General features: G+C 36.7%; 1 protein-coding gene across 1 annotated transcript in view; it reads left to right on the forward strand.

Moving 5' to 3' along the window:
- The window catches only part of rabgap1l (RAB GTPase activating protein 1-like), a 166,429-nt gene that overhangs the window by 103,122 nt on the left and 40,005 nt on the right, over positions 1 to 23,302 (forward strand). Inside the window, exons 14-17 of the mRNA XM_061738822.1 lie at positions 3,072 to 3,185; positions 15,261 to 15,335; positions 18,622 to 18,747; positions 20,232 to 20,375. Coding sequence (XP_061594806.1) covers positions 3,072 to 3,185; positions 15,261 to 15,335; positions 18,622 to 18,747; positions 20,232 to 20,375 — 459 coding nt within the window. The remainder of the gene's footprint in view (positions 1 to 3,071; positions 3,186 to 15,260; positions 15,336 to 18,621; positions 18,748 to 20,231; positions 20,376 to 23,302) is intronic.

Genomic DNA, 23,302 nt, shown 5'->3' on the forward strand with positions numbered 1-23,302 from the left:
TAAATCGATACAGTTGTTTCGTTTTTCGTTTGTGGCGTTTGTGTTCACAAGGCAACCGTCTGTAGCGGTTCAAAGCTGTTAACAAATGCCATGCACGAACCAACTGTTCTCTCATTGATCAGAAATGAACACGGAAGGAGTTTCCTTTTCCGTACCCCGGGAAAAACAACAATGGTTATAACCCCTTTCCAGTGGTGGGTAGAGTAGACAAACATTGTACTCAAGTAAAAGTACTGTTACTTCAGAATAATATGACTCAAGTAGAAGTAAAAAGTAGTCATCCAAATAATTACTTGAGTAAAAGTAAAAAAGTACTTGGTGAAAAAAACTACTCAAGTACTGAGTAACTGTTGAGTAACGTCTGATTTATTTTTTTTACACAACCATTCAAACAGACAAAAGAACCAAATAATCATCTTCAGGAAAATTAAATCAATAAAATAATAAAATAAATTAAAATTAATAAAAAATAAAAAATAGCTTAAATAAAAATAAGCTTAAAGTAAATTCAAGTACTTTAATAAAATAACAGAATAAAAAAATAACTTAAGCACAAGTAGCACAACATTTCAAGCCTTTGTACTTTTCTTTTTTAACCAGGCAGAACTAGAACAAGCCCATGAAATCATAGAAACTTTGTGTGTGTTTGAGTCTGTGTAAATGTGACAAAACATGCAAAAACAAACATGTTTCCCAAAGAATCACTCAGTGATGTCATGAGATTGACGCATACGCGAAGGGGATAAAAGAAAAGTAACAGCTCAACGTAGCCTAATGTAGCGGAGTAAGAGTAACAGTTTCTTCTTCACAAATCGACTCAAGTAAAAAGTATAGTGATTCAAAACTACTAAACTACCAAAATTTACTCAAGTTAATGTAACGGAGTAAATGTAACTCGTTACTACCCACCTCTGCCCCTTTCACATAGAGGGTGCAAAGGGCAGACCGCCGCCGCCGATCCAATTCATTGTGTATGTGCTACCGCGGCGCAAGAGCGGACCGCTCTGCCGCCGGGCTCGGCACCGTGCGAGAGGGCACCTGCCGTGGCGTTTGCGCCGCACCTGCTTGCCCGAATTGAACATTTTTTAATTGCACCGTGTCGCGCTGTGACGACATCTCGGCGGGTCCAATAAAAGAAAAGGGAGAAGAGAGAAAGTTGTGTCCGATAGGAGAGAAGGTGGTGGAGACTCTGCGCCGACTCTGCGCCCTACCCGGTGGTGGGCGCGGCGCAAACCGTGCTCAATGTGAAAGCAGCTTATGAGTGAGTTGTGTCGGTTGCTGTGTCGATTATGTTCTCACTCCAAATAAAAAAAACGCACCGCTCCAGGTCTAGAATGGAATCGAGCCGAGACCACCTCTCCTAGGAGATCTCGGCTCGCTTGTTTTGTCCCGCATCCGAGCGCGACTGCTGTGTTCACATATACCAAACCAACCGATCTTTACGGGGAAACGCTCCCTGTTTCGGAACAAATGCTCCAAACGGCACAGGTGTGAAAGCACCCTTAAACTCCGCTGCTTCCTCATTGCTCAGGTTACATAATCCGGTGACAGAAGTATTTCAGTAGCAGCTACAGGAGCTTTGCCTGACCTTTCTCTTATGGGGCTTGTATGAGCTCCTGACTTTTAACACGGTCAGAGTTTTGCACAGATGCGTAGACGTCCTCCCCTCTTTAGGACGGTTGAACCTAATTTCCCTCCGGTGTTTCTCAGGAAGCAAGAAGAGGAAAGAAACAGGAAAGATTATTAGTTTTTCACCGACTTTCACAGACTTTTAAACCCTCCAGGTCTTTGTCTGATACAGAACAACACACACCGAGGCCAGTCAAGCTCAGAGTTACACAGTGTGCTTATGAGAGTGTGTGTGTGTGTGTGTGTGTGTGTGTGTGTGTGTGTGTGTGTGTGTGTGTGTGTGTGTGTGTGTATGTGTATGTGTATGTGTATGTATATATATATATATATATATATATATATATATATATATATATATTAGGGGTGTGCAAACAAGGGTACCTCACGATTCGATTCGATTTCGATTATTGGAGCTTCGATTCTTCGATTCTTCGATTATAACGATTTTCGATTCGATTATTGGTGCCACGATTCTTCAATTATTGTGATTTTTAATGCTTTTTTCCATACAAGATTGATTTTGTCTTCATCTGTGGCTACATTTGTAAATAAATAGCCAATCAATGAACTCAGTTCCTCTAACAACACTCATTAAGTAAATAACAAGGTTGTTTGAACATTTGACATGTATTTTTCAAAGACACAAAATAATGTATTTTATGACTATGTAAACATTTGCTCTTTGACTTACTTAACTTTGACCAGGGAAAGCTGCACTTGCATGAGAGCGCCCTCTATTGGCGGAAAACACTGAAAACGGTCAAGCCCTGGATTTAATGAGTTCATTAATTCAAGTAAACAAGATATGTACTTCCATCAAATTTATTTAGTGTAAACATATCTGCCATATTTCAAGTGAATAATAAGAAATGTGCATTCTTGAAAATGAAATGATTCCGCAGCTTATTCAGTCTGGAATCTGGATAGGATAACTTAAAAAAAAATTTTTTTTTTTTTTTTTTTTTTTTTTTAACTGGACCATAATCGATTACAAATCGTCACGTGACGCATCGCGATGCATCGACACATCGATGAATTGCACCCACCTCTAATATATATATATATATATATATATATATATATATATATATATATATATATATATATATATATACGTGTGGAACTTAAAGAGTGTCGCTGATGGAAACAGTAACGATGTGTTGCTTGTCTTGTAGCTGTGAATGACATTGTCCGATGCCACTTTTGCACCATAAGTTCTTGTCTTTTGAGCTCTATATGTATATTTTAGAGACCAAAATGGTATGTTCATATGAACAAAATGGCAATTTCACACATTTCCACTTGAAAACCCTTTCCTTTTTTTGTCAACACATTTGAATCTGTATTGCTGAACTCATATCAGCTCCAGTAAAAGTACCAAGATTTAACTGATTTTTTTTTTTTACACATTTGTTCAAATGTCTTATCCCTGTATGTTTCAGGATTCGGCCCAGGAAGGTGTCATCACTCGTGACATTCACCGCACTTTTCCCGCACATGACTACTTCAAGGACTCTGATGGAGATGGGCAGGACTCCCTGTACAAAATCTGCAAGGTGAGCCCACGATGTGACACTGAGAGATGTTTAAAGATGCTTGAATCATACTGGATGTTACCAAACCTTCTTCATTTGATGGAAGAAAAAAATTAATTAGTATTATTTGAAGCTGCATTTAAAAGTTTTAAACATGTTTCCAGCTGATGATATAGCCTGACTATCCCAGGAAAGCCCCCCCTTTTTTTGGGGTCTGGCAAGGTTCAGCAGCAATTTGCTTGGCAGTTAAATTTGGCTCTATGATATATGTCTGGCAGTATTTACTGGACCGTCGACAGGAACCTTCCTACACATAAGCAGCGAGACATCTACACGACCACTCAGTGGACAGCATTGATCTTTTCTTCCAGTTTTCTAAGTATGATTTGGAACTTATGTAGGTAGGAAGTTTCTTAAAGAAAAATAAATAAAGTCACCAAATGCAGCTTTTATGTGTTTTTGTAAAGACGTACCATACTGCTTTGATTTTATTGCATCCAACCAAAAAGTTTTGACCACAGATGAAGAGAATGTTGATGTGTTTGCCGTAACGGTGGCGTTTGTCAGCGTCTGGGATTAATTACACTTTGTTCTTGGTTCTCAGGGTCAGCATTTTAATGTGTTGTTAAATGTTTTTGGTCGCATGACTCTGACCTCAGTACTCGAGTTGTAAAAAAAATATCAGGGGGGATGGTGGATTTTATCATATGGGGACAGATAATTTGTGCTGATTACAAATAATATAATATATTACAAATAATAGCAGTGACCAAAACACCTGCAGAAATACTGCAGGAATGACATAGCAGCAGTTAAATGCAGCCTTCTGTAAGCTTTAAATATCCACTGGGCTTACATCAAATACATCAAAACACTACAATAAAAAACAGTTTTCTGAACTTATCAATATGACTCTGTCCTTCACAGGATAAGTAAAATGGATCACTGCAAAAACTCAAAATCTTAACAAGAATATTTGTCTTATTTCTAGTTAAAATGTCTCATCTTAGTAAAAAGAATCTCATTACACTTAAAACAAGACTCATCACTGGAAAAAACAACAATTTTCACCTGTTTCAAGTAGATTTTCACTTAAAATAAGTAGAAAAATCTGCCAGTGGAACAAGATTTTTTTGCTTGTAATAAGAAGATGAATCTTGTCCCACTGGCAGATCTTTCTACTTATTTCAAGTGAAAATTTACTTGAAACAGGTGAAAATTGTCAAATAAGTTATTTTTCTGGTGTTATTTTTCTGGTGATGACTCTAAATGTTGAAATAGCAGTAAAATCACATTCATTGATGAAATGACATAAGGGATGGAAAGGGGGGATGGCAGTTTTACAGGGGGGATGATTTTGACTGTTTTTATTTCAGGGGGGATGCCGCCCCCCCTCATCCCCCCTCAACTCCAGTACCGCCTATAACTGTAGTCCAAGGAGGGACTAACTCAGTCACACTGGACTTAAAGGTCTTGGTATCGGGGCGCCTGGGCACTTGGTTGGAGCTATTTACAGTTAAAGCCATTTGAAAGTTATTATAGGCCTTATTTTGTTTGTGAAGTTTTACATATCCAGACATCATTAAAGTACGTGGTCTGTACCAGGTCTTAAAAATACGTAAATACAACCTCAGATGAAGAACAGCGCGTGACATATGACACAGTATCATTACCCAGATAGCAAAAGGTGTTAAATCAATGTTGAATTATGGTCAAAAAGGTTGATTTTTGGTTAAGGTCGACGATTGATGGACCAACAATCAATCAATCATCCAATTCTAATGCTAACATGTAATCAATGTGAATCAACATATTCTGTTTGTCTTTCAACGTTGATTCACTCATACTTTGCTATCGGGGTACTTATTGATCAAACCTAAGAAAAATACGGAAGAAGTGTGCGTATCACCAGATGATATATGGGTCAATGACGTGACGCCTATATTTTCTGAAAAACAGATTTCTTTTCAATTCAAAAAAGGTTTAAATGGATAAGAAAATACCATATATATGACCTATCTGTCCCACATATGGACTCACCTGAATTTTACAAAAAATACTAGTTATTTGGGATTTTGTTGTTGTTTTAAGCATCATAGTGTCATGTGGTGCAACCGTCCGAACATGACTCTTGTTTTGAAAATTTTTTTGAAATCACTCTAAATGTTTTTAAATCAATCTTCTGCCCTATCTGGCATGATTTCCGAACTGTCTTGTAGTGTGTAAGATTGCAGCACATTTGTATTTATATTTCCATCATAATATAAAAACAAAGTTTGACTGATGATGTCCATTTTATGACCATTAAAAAAAACAACCATTTTTGTATAATACTGAAAACTTGTAAAACAAAAGATGTCAAGATGTTGGAAAATTAATTTATTTTAATATGAATCATGGTTGCACCACATGACTTTTTTTTAAGGCTAGTGCCAATTCATCTCGACGAAAAAACTCAATTTAAAATGTTTATATTAATTCATGTATACACAACATTCTTAATGTTTGAACTACTGCAAATAGATATTCTTTTTTTTATTATTTTAAAATTGACCTGTTGAAATCCTTATTCGTCATTGACCCATATCTCTCTCCCTGACTCAATCACGTAGGAACATGTCGTATCTATGAACGTCCATCATTTCAATTTAAGAGATACACTGATCACTCAGCCTCGGGGCAAATGTATTAATTTATAGATTTAATCAGCTGTGACTGGCCGGTCACTCTCAAGTTTATACCTTTTCTTTTCTGCTCAGATTTACTTAATACCTGCTGAATGATTCCCATCACCTGGTCAGCGGCACGAACGAAACCTGGAAGTAACACATGCAAACGGTGTAATTTAGGACCTTTTTTATTTATCTGAAAGACTTCTGCAGGGCGGTCAGATCTCAGTAGCGCCAGTGTTTCTGGAGGCTCGCTGCATATGGTTTTCACAAACTCTCCTGAACAATAACACATCATAAAATAGGGAAAACTTAGGACCAATCCCTCCTGCTGTAGTAGACAAGCGTCTACAATAGGGATGGGCGGTATGGACTAAAAAATGTTCTTTCTTTCTTTCCTTCTTTCTTTCTTTCTTTCTTTCTTTCTTTCTTTCTTTCTTTCTTTCTTTCTTTCTTTCTTTCTTTCTTTCTTTCTTTCTTTCTTTCTTTCTTTCTTTCTTTCTTTCAGGCTCATTTCTTTGCTTTCTTTCTTTCTTTCTTTCTTTCAGTCTTATTTCTTTCTTTCTTTCTTTGCTTTCTTTCTTTCTTTCTTTCAGTCTTATTTCTTTCTTTCTTTCTTTGCTTTCTTTCTTTCTTTCTTTCTTTCAGTCTTATTTCTTTCTTTCTTTCTTTCTTTCTTTCTTTCTTTCTTTCTTTCAAGCTCATTTCTTTGCTTTCTTTCTTTCTTTCTTTCTTTCAAGCTCATTTCTTTTCTTTCTTTCTTTCTTTCAAGCTCATTTATTTCTTTCTTTCTTTCTTTCTTTCTTTCAGTCTTATTTCTTTCTTTCTTTCTTTCTTTCAAGCTCATTTCTTTCTTTCTTTCTTTCTTTCTTTCTTTCTTTCTTTCTTTCTTTCTTTCTTTCTTTCTTTCTTTCTTTCTTTCAGTCTTATTTCTTTCTTTCTTTCTTTCTTTCAGGCTCATTTCTTTGCTTTCTTTCTTTCTTTCTTTCTTTCTTTCAGTCTTATTTCTTTCTTTCTTTCTTTCTAGCTCATTTCTTTTCTTTCTTTCCTTCTTTCTTTCTTTCTTTCTTTCTTTCTTTCTTTCTTTGAGGCTCATTTCTTTTCTTTCTTTCTTTCTTTCTTTCTTTCTTTCTAGCTCATTTCTTTTCTTTCTTTCCTTCCTTCTTTCTTTCTTTCTTTCTTTCTTTCTTTCTTTCTTTCAAGCTCATTTCTTTTCTTTCTTTCTTTCCTTCCTTCTTTCTTTCTTTCTTTCTTTCTTTCAGGCTCATTTCTTTTCTTTCTTTCTTTCAGGTTCATTTCTTCCTTCCTTCCTTCCTTCCTTCCTTCCTTCCTTCCTTCCTTCCTTCCTTCCTTCCTTCCTTCCTTCCTTCCTTCCTTCCTTCCTTCCTTCCTTCCTTCCTTCCTTCCTTCCTTCCTTCCTTCCATAAATCAGCTTTACACAAAAACGTCATCAACGGGAATTTATCGTTTTTTACCGTGAGATGACAAATTCTTATGGTGGGGAATTTTTTTGATGGTATATCGTGAACGGTAAAATATCGCCCATCCCTAGTCTATAACCTAACTTTCATCAGAGGGATGTCTTCTTTGAGCAGGACCCATGACGTTTAACCTGCATGTTTGCACCTCTCTTATCTGAGTGCACTGCGTTGAAACCAGGCTTAAACAAGTCATTGAACGTTTGCATTTGAAAATAAATCCCTCTCCAGAGATGAAAGGATTTATAAAGGATGTTCTCTCAACACAAACATGAACAACACAGGAAAGTTTGGTTTAGTCATTAAAATCAGTCTAACTTTTATTTGTTTTCCTAGCGCTGCAAAAGTAGAGTATGTTTGGTCAGCGCTCTGGGAGAACTTGTCAGGAAGGTTTAACATCCAGTCTGGACCCAAGTAGGTCAGTGGTGAGCCAGCTTTCATTTGTATGCAAATCCATGTAGATTTGCAGCTGATAAGGTTGGTTGGATCTTGAGGCTTTACAGGCACCAGGCATCCAGGACAAAGTTTAGACACGTCTTCATTTCCCACTCCGTAAAAAGCCTCAAGTCTTTCATTTCTAACCTTTTTATTCCCTTAGAAAGGTCACCTGAGCTTCATGCTCTATCGGTGATGATCTGTTTCATTTGCTCAAGGTACCGTTCAGTCTTTGGATTCGTACATACAACCTCAAGCATCCCCTGCTGGTTGCCTAAAAGACCCCGTCAGTCAGCCATGCATTGATTATTCAGAGCAATAATTGGAAATAATGGGTGTAAATAGGGCTGGGCGATATGGACCAAAAGTAATATCTTGATATTTTCTAGCTGAATGGCGATACTCGATATATATCGATATTTCTTCTGTGCCATAATTGGGGTTTCCCCCAAAGCATTATAGCATAGCATCTCTGTTAGCTTCAGTTTTAATACAAAGCCACGTGCCAAATGTCACACAGGTACCTTTATTAACAGAGGTCTGCACAATATCAAAATGTATAAAACAAATGAAATAGAAATAAACTGCCTGCATATATAGAATAAAAATGCTTCTTGAATAAAATAAAACAAATTCCTTTCCTGCATAACAATTACATTAAAATACACTGTGCAATTAATACAATGTAAACAGTAACAGGCAGACTTTTCCACTGAGGTTGAAAGTTGTGCAAATAACAAAACATTTGTGCAAATCTCAAATAAAAAATTCAAGTCAATTTGTCACAAAATAAGCTATATCAAAATCATAAGAAAAAAAAAATATATATATATTTTTTTTTTTTTTAATAATCAATATAAACAATATTGTCTCGTACCATATCGCATTTGAAAATATATCGATATATATTAAAATCTCGATATATCGCCCAGCCCTAGGTGTAAATATTGCTCCAGTTCAGGTAGGTGATGGGGGTTTACACCAAGACTCCAGTATTACAAGTAAAGTAAAGAAATTAAAAACCTTCAAGCTATTCCACTGATGGAAAAACAGACTCCAAATAATCAACCATTAATTCTCTAATGCTTGATATGGATTTCTTTTTAAAATGAAAAGTGCAGTAGGGGGCTTTTTCCAACAAATATAAACCTTGTAATACATTTAAAGCTTTTTTACAGTGATCAATGCCACATTTATAACTTGTAATAGATCCATATTTATGTATTGTACATTCAGGAGCGGTAATATCTGTCCTTTCAAATGGTTGAGAAACATATCCTGCAATAATCCACCCCTCTGAGCTCATTATCTGCCCAAGCAAACAAATTTAGATTTCACCCACCAGGACCCCCCCACCCCCCTCATCCATCTGTCAGCAGGCGCTTCTCCCAGCCGAGTTGGGGACGTGTGAATGCCACACTCCATCAAGCGTGTCAGCTTATAGATTACACTACAGACAGCCGCACAAGACTTCTCTATTACCTCCACATCAAACACCAAATTAGCTGAACGTAGCAGCAGTCGGACTCTGGAAGTCAAAAGAATCCTTTTTCAGACTCAAAAAGGAGGAGCGCATATTTTAAAGGTCCCATATTATGTCATTTTTATCCCTATTTATATAGATGAAGCACCTCAATAGTGTTGTTTTACTGTAATTGCGACACCTGAAACCTTCTGAGTAGGGCTGGGGATCGATTCAAATGTCAAGAATCGATTCGATTCCGAGATTCAGAATCGATTATCAAGATTGGATTCGATCCGATTCGTTTCGATTCCAATATTGATTTGGGTTAGTCTTATTAAAACTGTTTTTTGAGCTGTTGCATGAATTATATGACTGTAGTTATGCAAAATATTACTACTAGTATTATATTGAGATTCAGCAGCAAGTATTGGCAGCTAATGATGCTGTAAGGCCCAATCAGCTCCCAGAATGCTGATAGAACTGCTTTCAGAAACATCATGTGGGTCAGAATTACCAAACAGATCCAGGGAGGAAACAGAGACGGATGAAATCGGTTTTATTTTTTCCCACATTCCGTTTTTATTTGTTCCATTTTCGGTCTATTTTGGTTTTTAATTTTTGAGAATTTGGTTTTTAGCATTTTTTGCAAATGTAACCCCAAGACAGTATATAAAGTAATGAAATATAGACAATTTATGCAATTATAACCTAACACTTTAATGTTTTCATACCTTTAAACATATTTAAAGGCAAAAACATGGCACCAGTTATTCTCGTGTCCAACAAAACATTCATTTTTTGAGGATAAACAAAAAAATGTAATGTAATGATGGAATAAATAAAAGAAAATAACCCCCCCCCCAAAAAAAAAAAAAAAAAAACGATCTTTAGACATATGAATCGATTTTTAGAAATTAATATGAGAATCGATTTAGAATTGGGAAATCGATTTTTTCAACACAGGCCTACTTCTGCGCGTTTGGCCTCCTCTCCCTCCACGTTCCCTCTCTCAGGTGTTATCGGTACCTTCCCAAACCAATCACTCGCCTTACTGCCAAATATGTGCAACAAAGACAACTGCGGGACCCTTTTATATTGTATCTTAAGGGGGCTTATATCCAATGGTGTCAAAAGTACACACATTTGTTACTTAAGTAGAAGTATAGATACTGCAGTTTAAAAATACTCTGGTAAAAATTCAACTTGACCTCTTTACTCAAGTAAAAGTAAAAAGTATGCGCTCCAAAAACTACTTAAAGTATAAAAGTATAAAGTAACTTTTGAAAAAAAAAAACAGCCAGATGCCACTATATGAATTGAAAGCTCAATTTAAACACTGATTGGTTCTACAAGTGGCCCAAGATACAACACAATCATTAACCCATTACTGTCAAAGACAAAGTCACTCAAGGAGCATGTTCTTTCTCAAATTTTATTGTATTCAAAACCCGTGAGAACGGGGAGAACGCGCATGCAGCGTCATTTGACGTCACATCCGCAGGACAGCGCAGGAAATTCGGGGCCGGTTTTAATGTTTTAATGTTTATAAATTATAAACATTATTAAACCGAAGCCAAGAGTAACGAGTAACGCTTGTTTTAGAAATGTAAGGAATAGAAAGTACAGATACTTGTGTGAAAATGTAATAAGTAGAAGTAAGAAGTAGGAAGAAAAATAAGTAATGGAGTAAAGTATAGATACCTAAAAAATGTACTTAAGTACAGTAACGAAGAACTTGTACTTCGTTACTTGACACCTCTGCTTATATCACATAAGGGTGGATGCGTAGTCTGGGTCGATCAGGGTCTGGGTTTTGAGGACTCATCTGGAGATACAATTAATGCTTGAGGGAAGAGCAGGACACTAAAAGAAAAAAAGTCACTGGAATTCATTGTATGCCTGCACTTTTTAAAACTTCTATTTACTCCTTAATCAATTATATGCCTTTTAAAATGACAGCTAAATGGCCCGAAGCCTTGATATATTACAGTTTAAGTCAATGATCCTTGAAAGTCAGAGAACGCATAATACAGGACCATCATTCTACTCTTTTTGAGTCTCTTGCCAGAATATCTGAGAATGATGTTGAGCCTTTGCCAACCAGTATTTTCAAGAGGTGCACACCAACTGATACGATTATGTTTAAAGTTTAAGGTGCTTAAACTTTGAGGTTCACCACATGGTCTCCATTGAGCTTTGATGCAAGTAGTGGAGCATTGTTTTTTATTTCAGTATAACGTTACGTTCAGAGGTGGGTAGTAACGAGTTACATTTACTCCATTACATTTACTTGAGTAAGTTTTGGGAAATGTTGTACTTTTAGGAGTAGTTTTGAATCACTATACATTTTACTTTTACTTGAGTAGATTTGTGAAGAAGAAACTGTTCCTCTTACTCCGCTACATTAGGCTACGTTGAGCTCTTTACTTTTCTTTTATCCCTTTTATCCACGTACGCGTCAATCTCATGACATCACTGGGTGATTCTTTGGGAAAAATGTTTGTTTTTGCGTGTTTTCTCACATATACACAGACTCAAACACACACAGAGTTTCTATGAGTTCATGGGCTTGTTCTAGTTCTACCTGGTTAAAAAAGAAAAGTACAAAGGCTTGAAATTTTGTGCTACTTGTGCTTAATTTATTTTTTTATTCTGTTATTTTATTTATTTTATTATTTATTAAAGTACTTGAATTTACTTTAAGATTATTTTAATTCAAGCTATTTTTTATTAATTTTTAATTTATTTTATTGATTGAATTTGCCCGAAGATGATTATTTTTGTACTTTTTTTCTGTTTGAATGGTTGTGTTAAAGAAAGAAATCAGACGTTACTCATCAGTTACTCAGTACTTGAGTAGTTTTTTCACCAAGTACTTTTTTACTTTTACTCAAGTAATTATTTGGATGACTACTTTTTACTTCCACTTGAGTCATATTATTCTGAAGTAACAGTACTTATACTTGAGTACAATTTTTGGCTACTCTACCCACCTCTGGTTACGTTCCATTAACCTATGAAGAGTCAAAAATCAGGATGGCTTGCTCACTGTCATCTTCACTAATCTGGCTTTAATTGCTGCATTAAACTGTGTTTTTATTATTATTCTAACATCATAGAGGCTGGATAATGTGACCGATTTTAGAGAAACAAAAACTGACGGAGGTACTAATGGATAGTACATTGCAGTAACTATCACCACTTTTGTGCAGAAGAACCATGTTGGATACTGAGATTGGAGCAGGTGGATTTTCTTCAACTTTCCAATTTATAAATCTAAATTGCTCTTCAGCCCCAGGATGGTGCGTAATGTAATCTTTAGCTTCGTCCAAAGTGGAAGGAAAATAAATTGTGCTGCATGATTATGGGACTTAATTCTGTCCCTGAATCCGTGTCTACACAGAAAAGACCTGTCTAGTTTCTTATTAGCATGATTGGTGGGCAGTGTCAGCGTCGGACGCTGAATCCTGAATGGTCATCTGAAGGTTATCCTCCTTCATCAGTTGTCTGGACTTAAAAGAACAAACGGGCCACATCTCCTGTACCTGCTGCAGTGTGGAGGGTTGCTGTGCACCTGCACCGTCTAACATTAATCAGGCTTATAGATGGACGAGGGATTCGACCTTCCCCTTTGTACATTTTATGTTTTGACTCTGTGATTGTGGGAGCAGGCGGCTTATCTCCCTCCCTTTCTTCAATCCAAACACAATGCAAGTATTTATCACTTTTTATGTGACCGTATCGTTTTGTGAACCCCACATATAAATGACATGTGTTCCTCCTCACTGCAAAGCCCAGATATCAGACGTGTGATTCCCAGTGTGGCGGAGAGTAGGTCTGTGTTGAAAAAATCGATTTCCCAATTCTAAATCGATTCTCATTAATTCCTAAAAATCGATTCATATGTCTAAAGATTGATTTTTTTTTAATTTTTTTTCTCTCTTTTTTTCTTTTATTTATTTATTTATGTATTTTTTTTTTCATCATTACATTACAACTTTTGGTTATTTTTTTGTTTATCCCCAAAAAAGGAATGTTTTGTTGGACACGAGAATAACTGGTGCCATGTTTTTGCCTTTAAATATGTTTAAAGGTATGAAAACAAGTGTTAGGTTATAATTGCATAAATTGTCTAAATTTCATTACTTTATATACTATCAGCATTCTGGGGGCTGATTGGTCCTTACAGCATCATTAGCTGCCAATACTTGCTGTTTAATCTCAATATAATACTAGTAGTAATATTTTGCATAACTACAGTCATATAATTAATGCAACAGCTCAAAAAACAGTTTTAATAACACTAACCCAAATCAATATCGGAATCTAATCGAATCAAATCTTGATAATCGATTCTGAATCTTAAGAATCGGAATCGAATCGATTCTTGACATTTGAATCGATCCCCAGCCCTAGCGGAGAGTTGACATTATCCAAATTCATCGTCAGAATGAAAATATATATTCAATAAATAAGTGGAAAAACAAAACATGTGTAAAAACATGACGATGTTAAATGAATATCAAGCAGCCTTTTCCAGTTTTTTGTACCCTGAGGTGTTCAGGAGGAAGCTGAAACTGAAAGAAGAAACCAAAGACAAACATTTCCTCGGGAGAAAACAAAGGAACACACCACACATCACAGGAAATGTCCTTTGTTCATGCTGATGCTCTGACAGCACTGAGATGGCAGCGAGAAGACTAACTGGAAAATCACATGGATGTGACTTGCCAATTGTAAGCTTGTTGCTGAAAAGCCTTTTGGGAGAAACCTTTTTTTTTTAATCACAACTAGTGATACCAGAATGGCCCTAGCTAATCACTTTTCTCTGCCTATGCCCAGAACCAATGCATTGAAAAAAAACAGTAATGTATAGAGCAGTCCCACACTGGAACCATCTCCCCCTATGTCTAGTTGCAATAATCAAGATGTCAAATTTTAAAAGGAGACTGAAGCAGGCTGTGGTTCAGAAGGAAGTCATGATCGGTCCTAGGTATATATTGTGATTATTGTGCAAATTGTATGTATATTATATATATTATAAATTTAATAGTAAATATATTCTAAATCACTGTAGGCTATGAGTGTATATATAGTTTAGAAGTATGAGTATATTATAATGTATGAGTATATTATGATATGTAATATATTTATACTACTACAAATAGAGGTATGGGTATATTATAAATTATAAAGTCATTGCAAACTATTTTGCTCAAAAGTGGAACAGATCTGGTGATAGTAGCAAATATTGCTACTTAAGATGTGGATGGTTGTTTAGTTAATCTTTTATTTTTGGTTCAATTTATTATTTCAGGAATTGTAGTGAATGTTTTTCACCCTTTTTGAGTTAGATTATTGTCATCTTTTGTATGTCTATGTGTGGACCCCAGGAAGAATAGTCTTCCCATGGTGAAGACTAATGGGGATCCTTTTTAGTAAACAAACTAAAGCATTATTAATCACCTGTAGGTAATAACCCATACTAGTAAAAAGGTAACTGCAGATGCATTAATGGTGTTTTTTGGAGCAGTTATTAAAGCTGCTGTAGTCCTTCACACAGATCCCCCATTTAGTACCTAATGCAGAGGGCCAGACCCCTGAGGTGGAAATCGACTGATAACCTGCAGAACTGTTGCTGAACCTGCTCCTGCATGTGTGAATATCTGAGAGACAGGAGAAGGACTAAAAAGATTCAGGAAGAAAAAGTGGGGTCTTATTTCGTGGTGGTTTGGTTGTCTGTAATCTCGATGAAGTTAAAAATCAAAGAAAGTTTAAAATCACACAGTTTCAATCGAGAAAACTCACCCTAACTTTGTTGAGAGCATCAGTTTTTTCTAGATGTACAGTAGTTCAAATGTTCCTGCGCGATATTGCTGCCCAAAGGCTCAGTGGCATCAAAACACTGATACTCACTGAAACACCTGAACCTTTTACTAAATTAAGGGATCAAATATTATTAGTTGTTGACCTAATGTCAGTGACTTCTGATGCTTTGTTGCATTTGGAGAAACTAAATACATTTTTCTCTTTCTTTTCCTTCTTGCAGGCCTACTCTGTCTATGATGAAGAAATTGGTTATTGTCAGGGTCAATCGTTTCTAGCTGCTGTTCTCCTTCTGCACGTGAGTAAAGTTTGCTAACCCTGCATTTTCATGGTTAAGGTAATGCACATAACACTCTAATATCATTTCATTTAATACAATGTAATCCCATGCATCATGTTCTAGTAGACATTTTACATTTAGCCCCTTTTGTATAAATTTGTTAATTTGTTGAAAAAGCTTTTCAGTGACCGTTTTAATGTTTTAATTAAAATACCCATAATACAATGTGGGTAAATATAATAAAAATTAAAGCTGCAAGCAGCGATGAACGGGCCCTGGCGCGTTCAATTTTCACCAATGAAGGTCAAGGACTCAAAACTAAGTCAGATGACACCACCCATGAATCTTTATGTCAAACCAATCAAAAGTTATGGCAGAAAGTAGGAACTATCAAATATCGACCAATCAGAAGAAGGGGCGGGTATAATTTGCACCAGTTAAGGTGAAGGAGTCAAAACCGAGTCCGATGACACCACCCACGACTCTGTATGTCATACCATTCAAAAGTTATGGCAGAAAATAGGAACTATCAAATATCAACCAATCAGCTACTAGTATCACTTCCTTTTTAACGTTGAAGTTTGACCCGGCGCCACGCCATTTCACAAAAACTCGCGATTTTGATAACTTTTCATCGTTAACGTCTTTTGTGTCTCCTGAGTGAGTTTTATGTGGAACGGACGATCCTGCTAGGAGGAATTCGTTAAAGTGTGACACGTGAAAATGGCATAAATTGTGCAAAAATTACATCATTAATTAAAAAATGGCCGACTTCCTGTTCGGTTTCGGCCATGGCGCCAAGAGACTTTTCTTTAAGTTGCGACATGATACAGGTGTGTACCGATTTTCGTGCATGTACGTCAAACCGTATTGTGGGGCTTGAGGCACAAAGTTTTCTAGGGGGCGCTGTTGAGCCATTAGGCCACACACATTAATGCAAACAATTAAATATCAAATTTTTCGCCAGGCCTGGCTTGCATGCAAAAATTTGGGGCACGTTTAGGGGGGCAAAAAGGCCCTAATTTCGTCGGAAGAAAAACAAGGAAAAAAAAAATTCCTACAGATACAATAGCTCCTTCGCACTGTCAGTGCTCGGGCCCTAATAATAATGTTCCCATAGTGCTGTACGTTGTGTGAGAAGAAATGCCCTGTTAAGATGCATTAATATCAATAACATTTTCCTACAGTAGTCAAAGAAGTTATAGAGGTTTCAACACTTTTGTAAAGAGAGTTGTTTGTATTGTTTCCCCATATCTACTGCAGCCATGTCTGTTAAATGATACAAGACATGATAAAGTGGGAGCGAAGGAACATAAGTGTATAAACCAATCTCTGAAATATTGACAAATTGGAAGTTTCTGGTTGAAAAGAAAGTTGATTGATTTGACGCAGTTTTCCCGTCTTTGTTAGATGTTCTGTGTGTGTCGGCGTGGGGACATGGTAACTTGTCAGAAGAAAACAAATAAACCCTCCCAATAATTTGATTTAAGAAAGTTAAATAAGAGGGATGGTGGCGAGGGAGAGAAGAGGTGACACATGGCGGTGGGAGTCTGGAGTGGATGATGGAGCGTTGTTGAAGCTTGGTTAACGTCCAAATACGGAGAGCAGCAGAGGTTAAAGAGGAGGGAGACAGTAGGGAAGAGGAACTGGGGCGATGTAGTGGTCAGGGACAGCAGCAATGAATTAAATGATGGGACAAGAGAAGGTGAAGCAGGGGGGAGGAAAAGAGAAGGTGGCTGTTAAGGGAACGGGAAAAAAGATGGATAAATGGGACAGCAAGAGTAAAAGAAGTAGAAGTTATACAAGAGACGGAGGAGGAAGGAAAGAGAGGTTATAGAGAAGATGTCTGGAATATTAATAGATATTCAGGTTTACCTGCAGGAACCCATTTAGCCCCAAACGTTTACTTTCTCTCAGATTAAATCTCCTCCGTCTCTCTAAATGTGTGTTGGAGGAGGAAAAAAAAGATCCATTTATACAAACAGACCCGAAACATTTAAACTTTCTTTGAAAGCCTTTATCTTCATCCGTCCTAACAATTCTTACACTGAAACGCCCAGAAACGGTAAAGTAATCGTTAAACACGCAAATATTTTTAATTTTTTCCGCAAGCGTTTCTTTAAAGCCATTTAAAAATGTCGGACACTGAAATGCTGGGTTTGCCTTTTAAACAATGGATGAAACATTCGGTCATGTGACCCATTGTACGGGGTGGAGCCAACAGGTTAAAGTTAGCTCCTTCAGCCGAACGCCGCCGAAATATCTGCAGAGCTGCGGTCAGACGTACAGCGGGAAATACAGTGCAGTAGCTCGACGATTACAGATGAGGAGGTGGTATGGCTAGCCATTGGCTGATAGTGCTTGATATAAACTCTCCTGGCATGGTACAAAAAATTCCTCCCCATCAGAGTTGTTATGGGTTTTAAATCAATCGATTGAGAGCAAAACTGTTTTTTGAACCAGGCTGTAAATATGTTTATATCTGCTGTAAAGTTGGACATTTTAACCTGGAGGTCAGTGGAGACTGACCCGCTTCTACATCCAGCCTCTAGTGCTCAGTCGAGGAACTGCAACAGATCTCAGTTCTGTATGAGCCTCAACCCGGAAGTTAGATGGTTTCCCCTGTTGCTGAGCAATAGATAGGTTGTTGTCAGCCATCTATTAAATAAAGTTTTATTCTGGTCTGTGTAATATAAAACTGGGAGTTCCTGTGAGGAGATCTCAACCAGAGTTATTATCGTTCACGAAAACGAACGAAATAACGAAAACTAAAATTGAAAAAACTATTTTGTTAACTGAACTAAATAAAAACGAAAATTAAAAGACAAAAACGATCACTAACTGAAACTAAATTGCGTTTTTAGAAAACTACTAAAAAGAACTGAAATTATAGATATAATTTCCTCCATTTTCGTCCCTGTCAATATAAGTCTCTTGGTATGATCAATTTATTCCGCTCTGGCCGTTTATCTCCAAGTGGCAGCTACGGCACCTTAATGCCTCACGGTCCGTGACATCAAAACTAAAACTAATAAAAACTAAACTAAAACTAAGCATTTTTGAAAATATAAGAACGAATAAAAACTAGCAAACCCACACTAAAAACGAATTAAAACTAACTGAATTGAAGGAGAAAAAGTTAAAACGAAATAAAACTAAACTAAAATGAAAAATTCAAAACTATTATAACCCTGATCCCAACTAAACTTATTCATTCATTCATTTGGAAGTTTCGCTATTAAAGTCCATAAAAGCCAGTTTAGTTTTCAACGTACAAGGAATAAATGTCTGCTTGTGGTTTCAGATGCCCGAGGAGCAGGCTTTCTGCGTGTTGGTGAAAATCATGTACGAATACGGTCTCCGAGCTCTCTACAAGAACAACTTTGAAGATCTTCACTGCAAGTTCTACCAGCTGGAGAGGCTAATGCAGGTTTGTGAAAGTGAACTGCGTGTTTATGAGTGATATCAAAAGTAATATGCAGAGAAGAAGACGACCCTGACCAGACGGACGGGCTGACTGAGGCATGAACAGCAGTTTCAGGGATTTTTATTCAGCATCACTATAAACGTCTGGTGCTTTTTGTCACGATGAAGAAGCCAGTCAGCAGCAAGGATGAAAACATGAATTTGGAGTAATATCGGTGAACATGGCTGCTTTTATTCATGCAAGGGAAATGTGTGCTGTGTATGAAACCATATTTACAGTAAGTGCCCTGGAAATGTTATATAAGAAGCTACAGTAGTTGAGAAATGATGTCAGTAATGCACCTCTGTGTTGATCTTCTATTGAATGCTTTGATGCAGACTCAGGGTCTCTGCACTTTTTTGCACAGTGGACCTGCTTCATATTTAGATTTATATTGTTAGAATATCTCATTTGCAGCTTACATGACACTAGTCCCAGTCCCAGTAATCTTTCTGTCTTAAGATGTCTTTGATGTAATGTTCCTTTCACAGACTGAATACACTGAGTTTTATTTCTGCCTTGAAACCCCCCCCTCGCCCCGCTGCGATCAGCACGCTCAGCAACCTGGTTAGAATTGACCAAATGTAATGTAAGGATAATAACAGAGCAATATCCTTGTAATTAGGTGCCATGTAACGTGATAACTGTCAAAGTGGATCTTTATCTGGCTGATTGAACAGTTCATTCAGAGCCAGCACACACAAACACGCTCTGATGCGTCAAACCCACTCATGGAAAGATATATAATTGTGGTGGTGAAACACCTAATTCAGTTTCAATCTCGTTAAGAATGAATGAATTAAATGCATTATGTAAGTGGGTTAACGAGGAGTGTGAGGAACAAATAAAATATGGAAAAATGGTATATTATACTTGCTTAAGATATGTTTAGATATTTATGTAGATATTTATGTAGTATATATTATCTGTTGAGAGGGATAGTTAAAATTATGTAATATATGTTATATATTTATTTAGTATGTAGCACATATATATTTATAGGGATATTTATGTAGTTTATATAGTGTATATTTATATAGATGTATATAATAGTTGTATTTTCTAGATATTTATATAATATTTATGTAATATTTATAGTCTATATACTTATATTGATAATTATGTAATAATAGGCATGTTTACGTAGTATTTATATAGACTATATTTACATGGATATTGTGTAGATATAATAATAGCAATAATGTAAATCCATAGAGTTATAAAGGGGTAGGAACTAGGAAAAAGTGTACACTTCTTCCTACTCCTTTTTTTCGAACATATGTGAATATGAAGATGTAAATGTTTATCTTTTCATTATTATTTTTACTTTCATTTTATATACATTTTCGAAATAAAAATTCATTCATTAATTCATTCATTCATTCATTCATTCAAAGTGCTGTCTATCTCACAGGTTGGTCCTTGTCCTTGTTCTTCTGCTCCCACAGGAACAGATCCCTGACCTGTGGGGCCACTTCCAGGACCTGAACCTGGAGGCGCACATGTACGCGTCGCAGTGGTTCCTCACCCTCTTCACAGCCAAGTTCCCCCTCTGCATGGTTTTCCACATCACTGACCTGCTGCTCTGCGAGGTAGAGCCATTTATTTGTGATTATCACACTATGAAAAGGGTTTAGTGCACCTTGTAAGGCCAGTTTATTTGTGTAGCACATTTCATGTACAAGACAATTCAAAGTGCTTTACATTATATCTTTTTTTTTTAAGTAAAATAGTTTAAAAGTAGAAATAAAGACAGACAGATATAAATAAAAAATGAGATGAAAGAAATGAAGGTACTAGTGCATAACGGTGGATTACTGAAATGCAGCAGTAAATAAAAAGGTTTTCAGCCTTGACTTAAAGCAATTGAGAGGTTCTGAAGCCCTGATGCATTCTGGGAGTTTGTTCCACAGGTGAGGAGAAATAGTAATGATAATAATAATGGATTAGATTTATATCGTGCTTTTCAAGGACACTCAAAGTCACAATGAGTCCATTATTCATTCACTCCTCAATGGAAAAATGGCGGCTAATCACTTCCGACCACCACTGGAGCATCTATACACAAGAGATGGGAAGGAGGATGTGTAGCGAAGGAAAGCGGTGGTCAAACTGAACCCCTGATCAGCTGTCAGCTGCCACTTATGAAAACACAAAGGAAGTACCAAGAGTACTATAAACCTGTTACTTAAGTGCTGATAAGGCAGTTTTTGTAACGTGGTAAAGATAAACTACTGAAAAACTCCATCTAAACAAATATTTAGACTTTTTAATTGTTGTCACAAAATGAAGATGCTTAGAAAAGTTGGCAGCCTTTTCCTTTGTCTTTTTATTGCATATAAAACACATACTTTGCTGCAGTAATTGTCCTCACGGGGGATGGTGAATGTCAGAGCTAAAATAGCTTTAGGGTCCAGCGCATATCTGAGCAAAAATCACAGAAACCGATTTCATACAGGTTTGGATCCAGTAAAAAATTTCCTTAAATTGGTCTGCCTTCTCAGTAAAGTGGACTTAGTCATGGTCTCGGGTTTGGAGATGGGATACGCCAACAGAAAGACGACCCATGAGTTCTGCTAAATGACTGTAGTATTCTGTACTACGCTAGTCAGGCAAAAGTCAGTTCCTAAACATCAAACTATCGTTAAAAACATGGTGGGAGAGAAACAAAACCTCTTTGTTCGTCGGGTCGGGTCATGCTGCATTTCTGCAACTAAAGAGCACGGGAAAGAGTTCTGATGGAAAAATGGCAGCCAATCCGCACCAACGGCCCCTCCGACCACAACTTGAGCATCTATACCAGGGGTCGGCAACCCGCGGCTCTAGAGCCGCATGCAGCTCTTTAGCGCCGCCCTAGTAGCTCCTGGAGCTTTTTCAAAGATGTTTGACCTTTTTTTTCTTTTTTTTTCTTCTTTTTTACTTCTTTTTTTTTCCTATTTTTTCTTTTTTTTTCTTTTTTTTTTTTCTTTTTTCTTTTTTTTTCCTTTTTTCCTCTCTTTTTTTTTCTTCTTTTTTTTCCTTTTTTCTTTTTTTCCTTTTTTCTCTTTTTTTCTTCCTTTTTCCTTTCCTTTTTAATCAACATTTCGACTTGTTTCTCGAAAGTTTGACTTTTTTCTCGACATTTAGACTTTTTTCTCGAGATTGTACTTCAACATTAATCTCGACATCTCGACTTTTTTCCCGATATCTCGACTTTTTTCTCGACATTTCGACTTTTTTCTCAACGTTACGACTTTTTTCTCGACATTTCAACTTTTTTCTCTAGATTGTATTTCAACATTAATCTTGACATCTCGACTTTTTTCCCCGATATCACAACTTTTTTCTCGACATTTCGACATTTTTCTCAACATTTTGACTTTTTTCTCGACATTTTGCCTTTTTTCTTAAGAATTTCGACATTTTTCTCGAAGTGCATAATGAAAAAATAAATCTCCCCGCACTTATAACTAATATAGATACATGCAGCATGTGTTGCCTTTATTCTAAGGCTGATACAAGACTTTTCATTTTTTGCGGCTCCAGACATATTTGTTTTTTGTGTTTTCGGTCCAATATGGCTCTTTCAACATTTTGGGTTGCCAACCCCTGATCTATACACATTCACACAGCAGCGACGCCCTCACTGGAGACGAGGAGGCTGCCTTGCTCAAGGACACAAAGATAGATGACTGGGGGAGCGGGAGTCAAACCGCCAATCCTTCCATAATTGGACTCTACCACCTGAGCTGCTGCCGCATGTATGGAGTCCAGTGACTGAAACGTCAACTACTGAGGAGATGGGAAAGGATTAAAAAAAAGAGATAGGAAGAGATGGGAAGGAGGATGTGTAGCGGAGGAAAGCTGATCAGCTGTCAGAGGCCGCGTTTAAGGACCACCAGTAACTGTGAATCTGACTTTCAGTAGTAGCGACATTATCATTGATTTAATGTCGTCTTTCAGCGAATGAGTCACCTTTGAATGAAACATTTGGTTATAAATACAATTATATCAAATAAACTGACATGATTTATGGAGATTAAATTCAGACCCTTTTTTGGGCTCAGAGGTGCCCTTCAATTTACAATTTCCAGCTTGTTTTATTCATAAAATATTTACATAAACTTTAACGGTGAAGGCAAAAGTACAGTAGACACCATCCATCTAAAGACTTGTATTTATTGTTGTATTTTTATAATTATTATTTAACCAAGTCATTCTTGTATATAGTCTAGCGTAGGGCTGGGGATCGATTCAAATATCAACAATCGATTCGATTCCGATTCTTAAGATTCAGAATCGATTATCAAGATTCGATTCGATTCGATCCGATATTGATTTGGGTTACTGTTAATAAAACTGTTTTTTCAGCTGTTGCATGAATTATATGACTGTCTAGTTATGCAACATATTAATACCAGTATTATATTGAGATTAAACAGCAAGTATTGCAGCTAATGATGCTGTAAGGACCAATCAGCTCCCAGAATGCTGATAGAACTGCTTTCAGAAACATTGTGGGGCAGAATTACCAAACAGA

The sequence above is a fragment of the Cololabis saira genome, chromosome 13 (assembly GCF_033807715.1).
Source record: "Cololabis saira isolate AMF1-May2022 chromosome 13, fColSai1.1, whole genome shotgun sequence".
Lineage (NCBI taxonomy): Eukaryota > Metazoa > Chordata > Actinopteri > Beloniformes > Belonidae > Cololabis > Cololabis saira.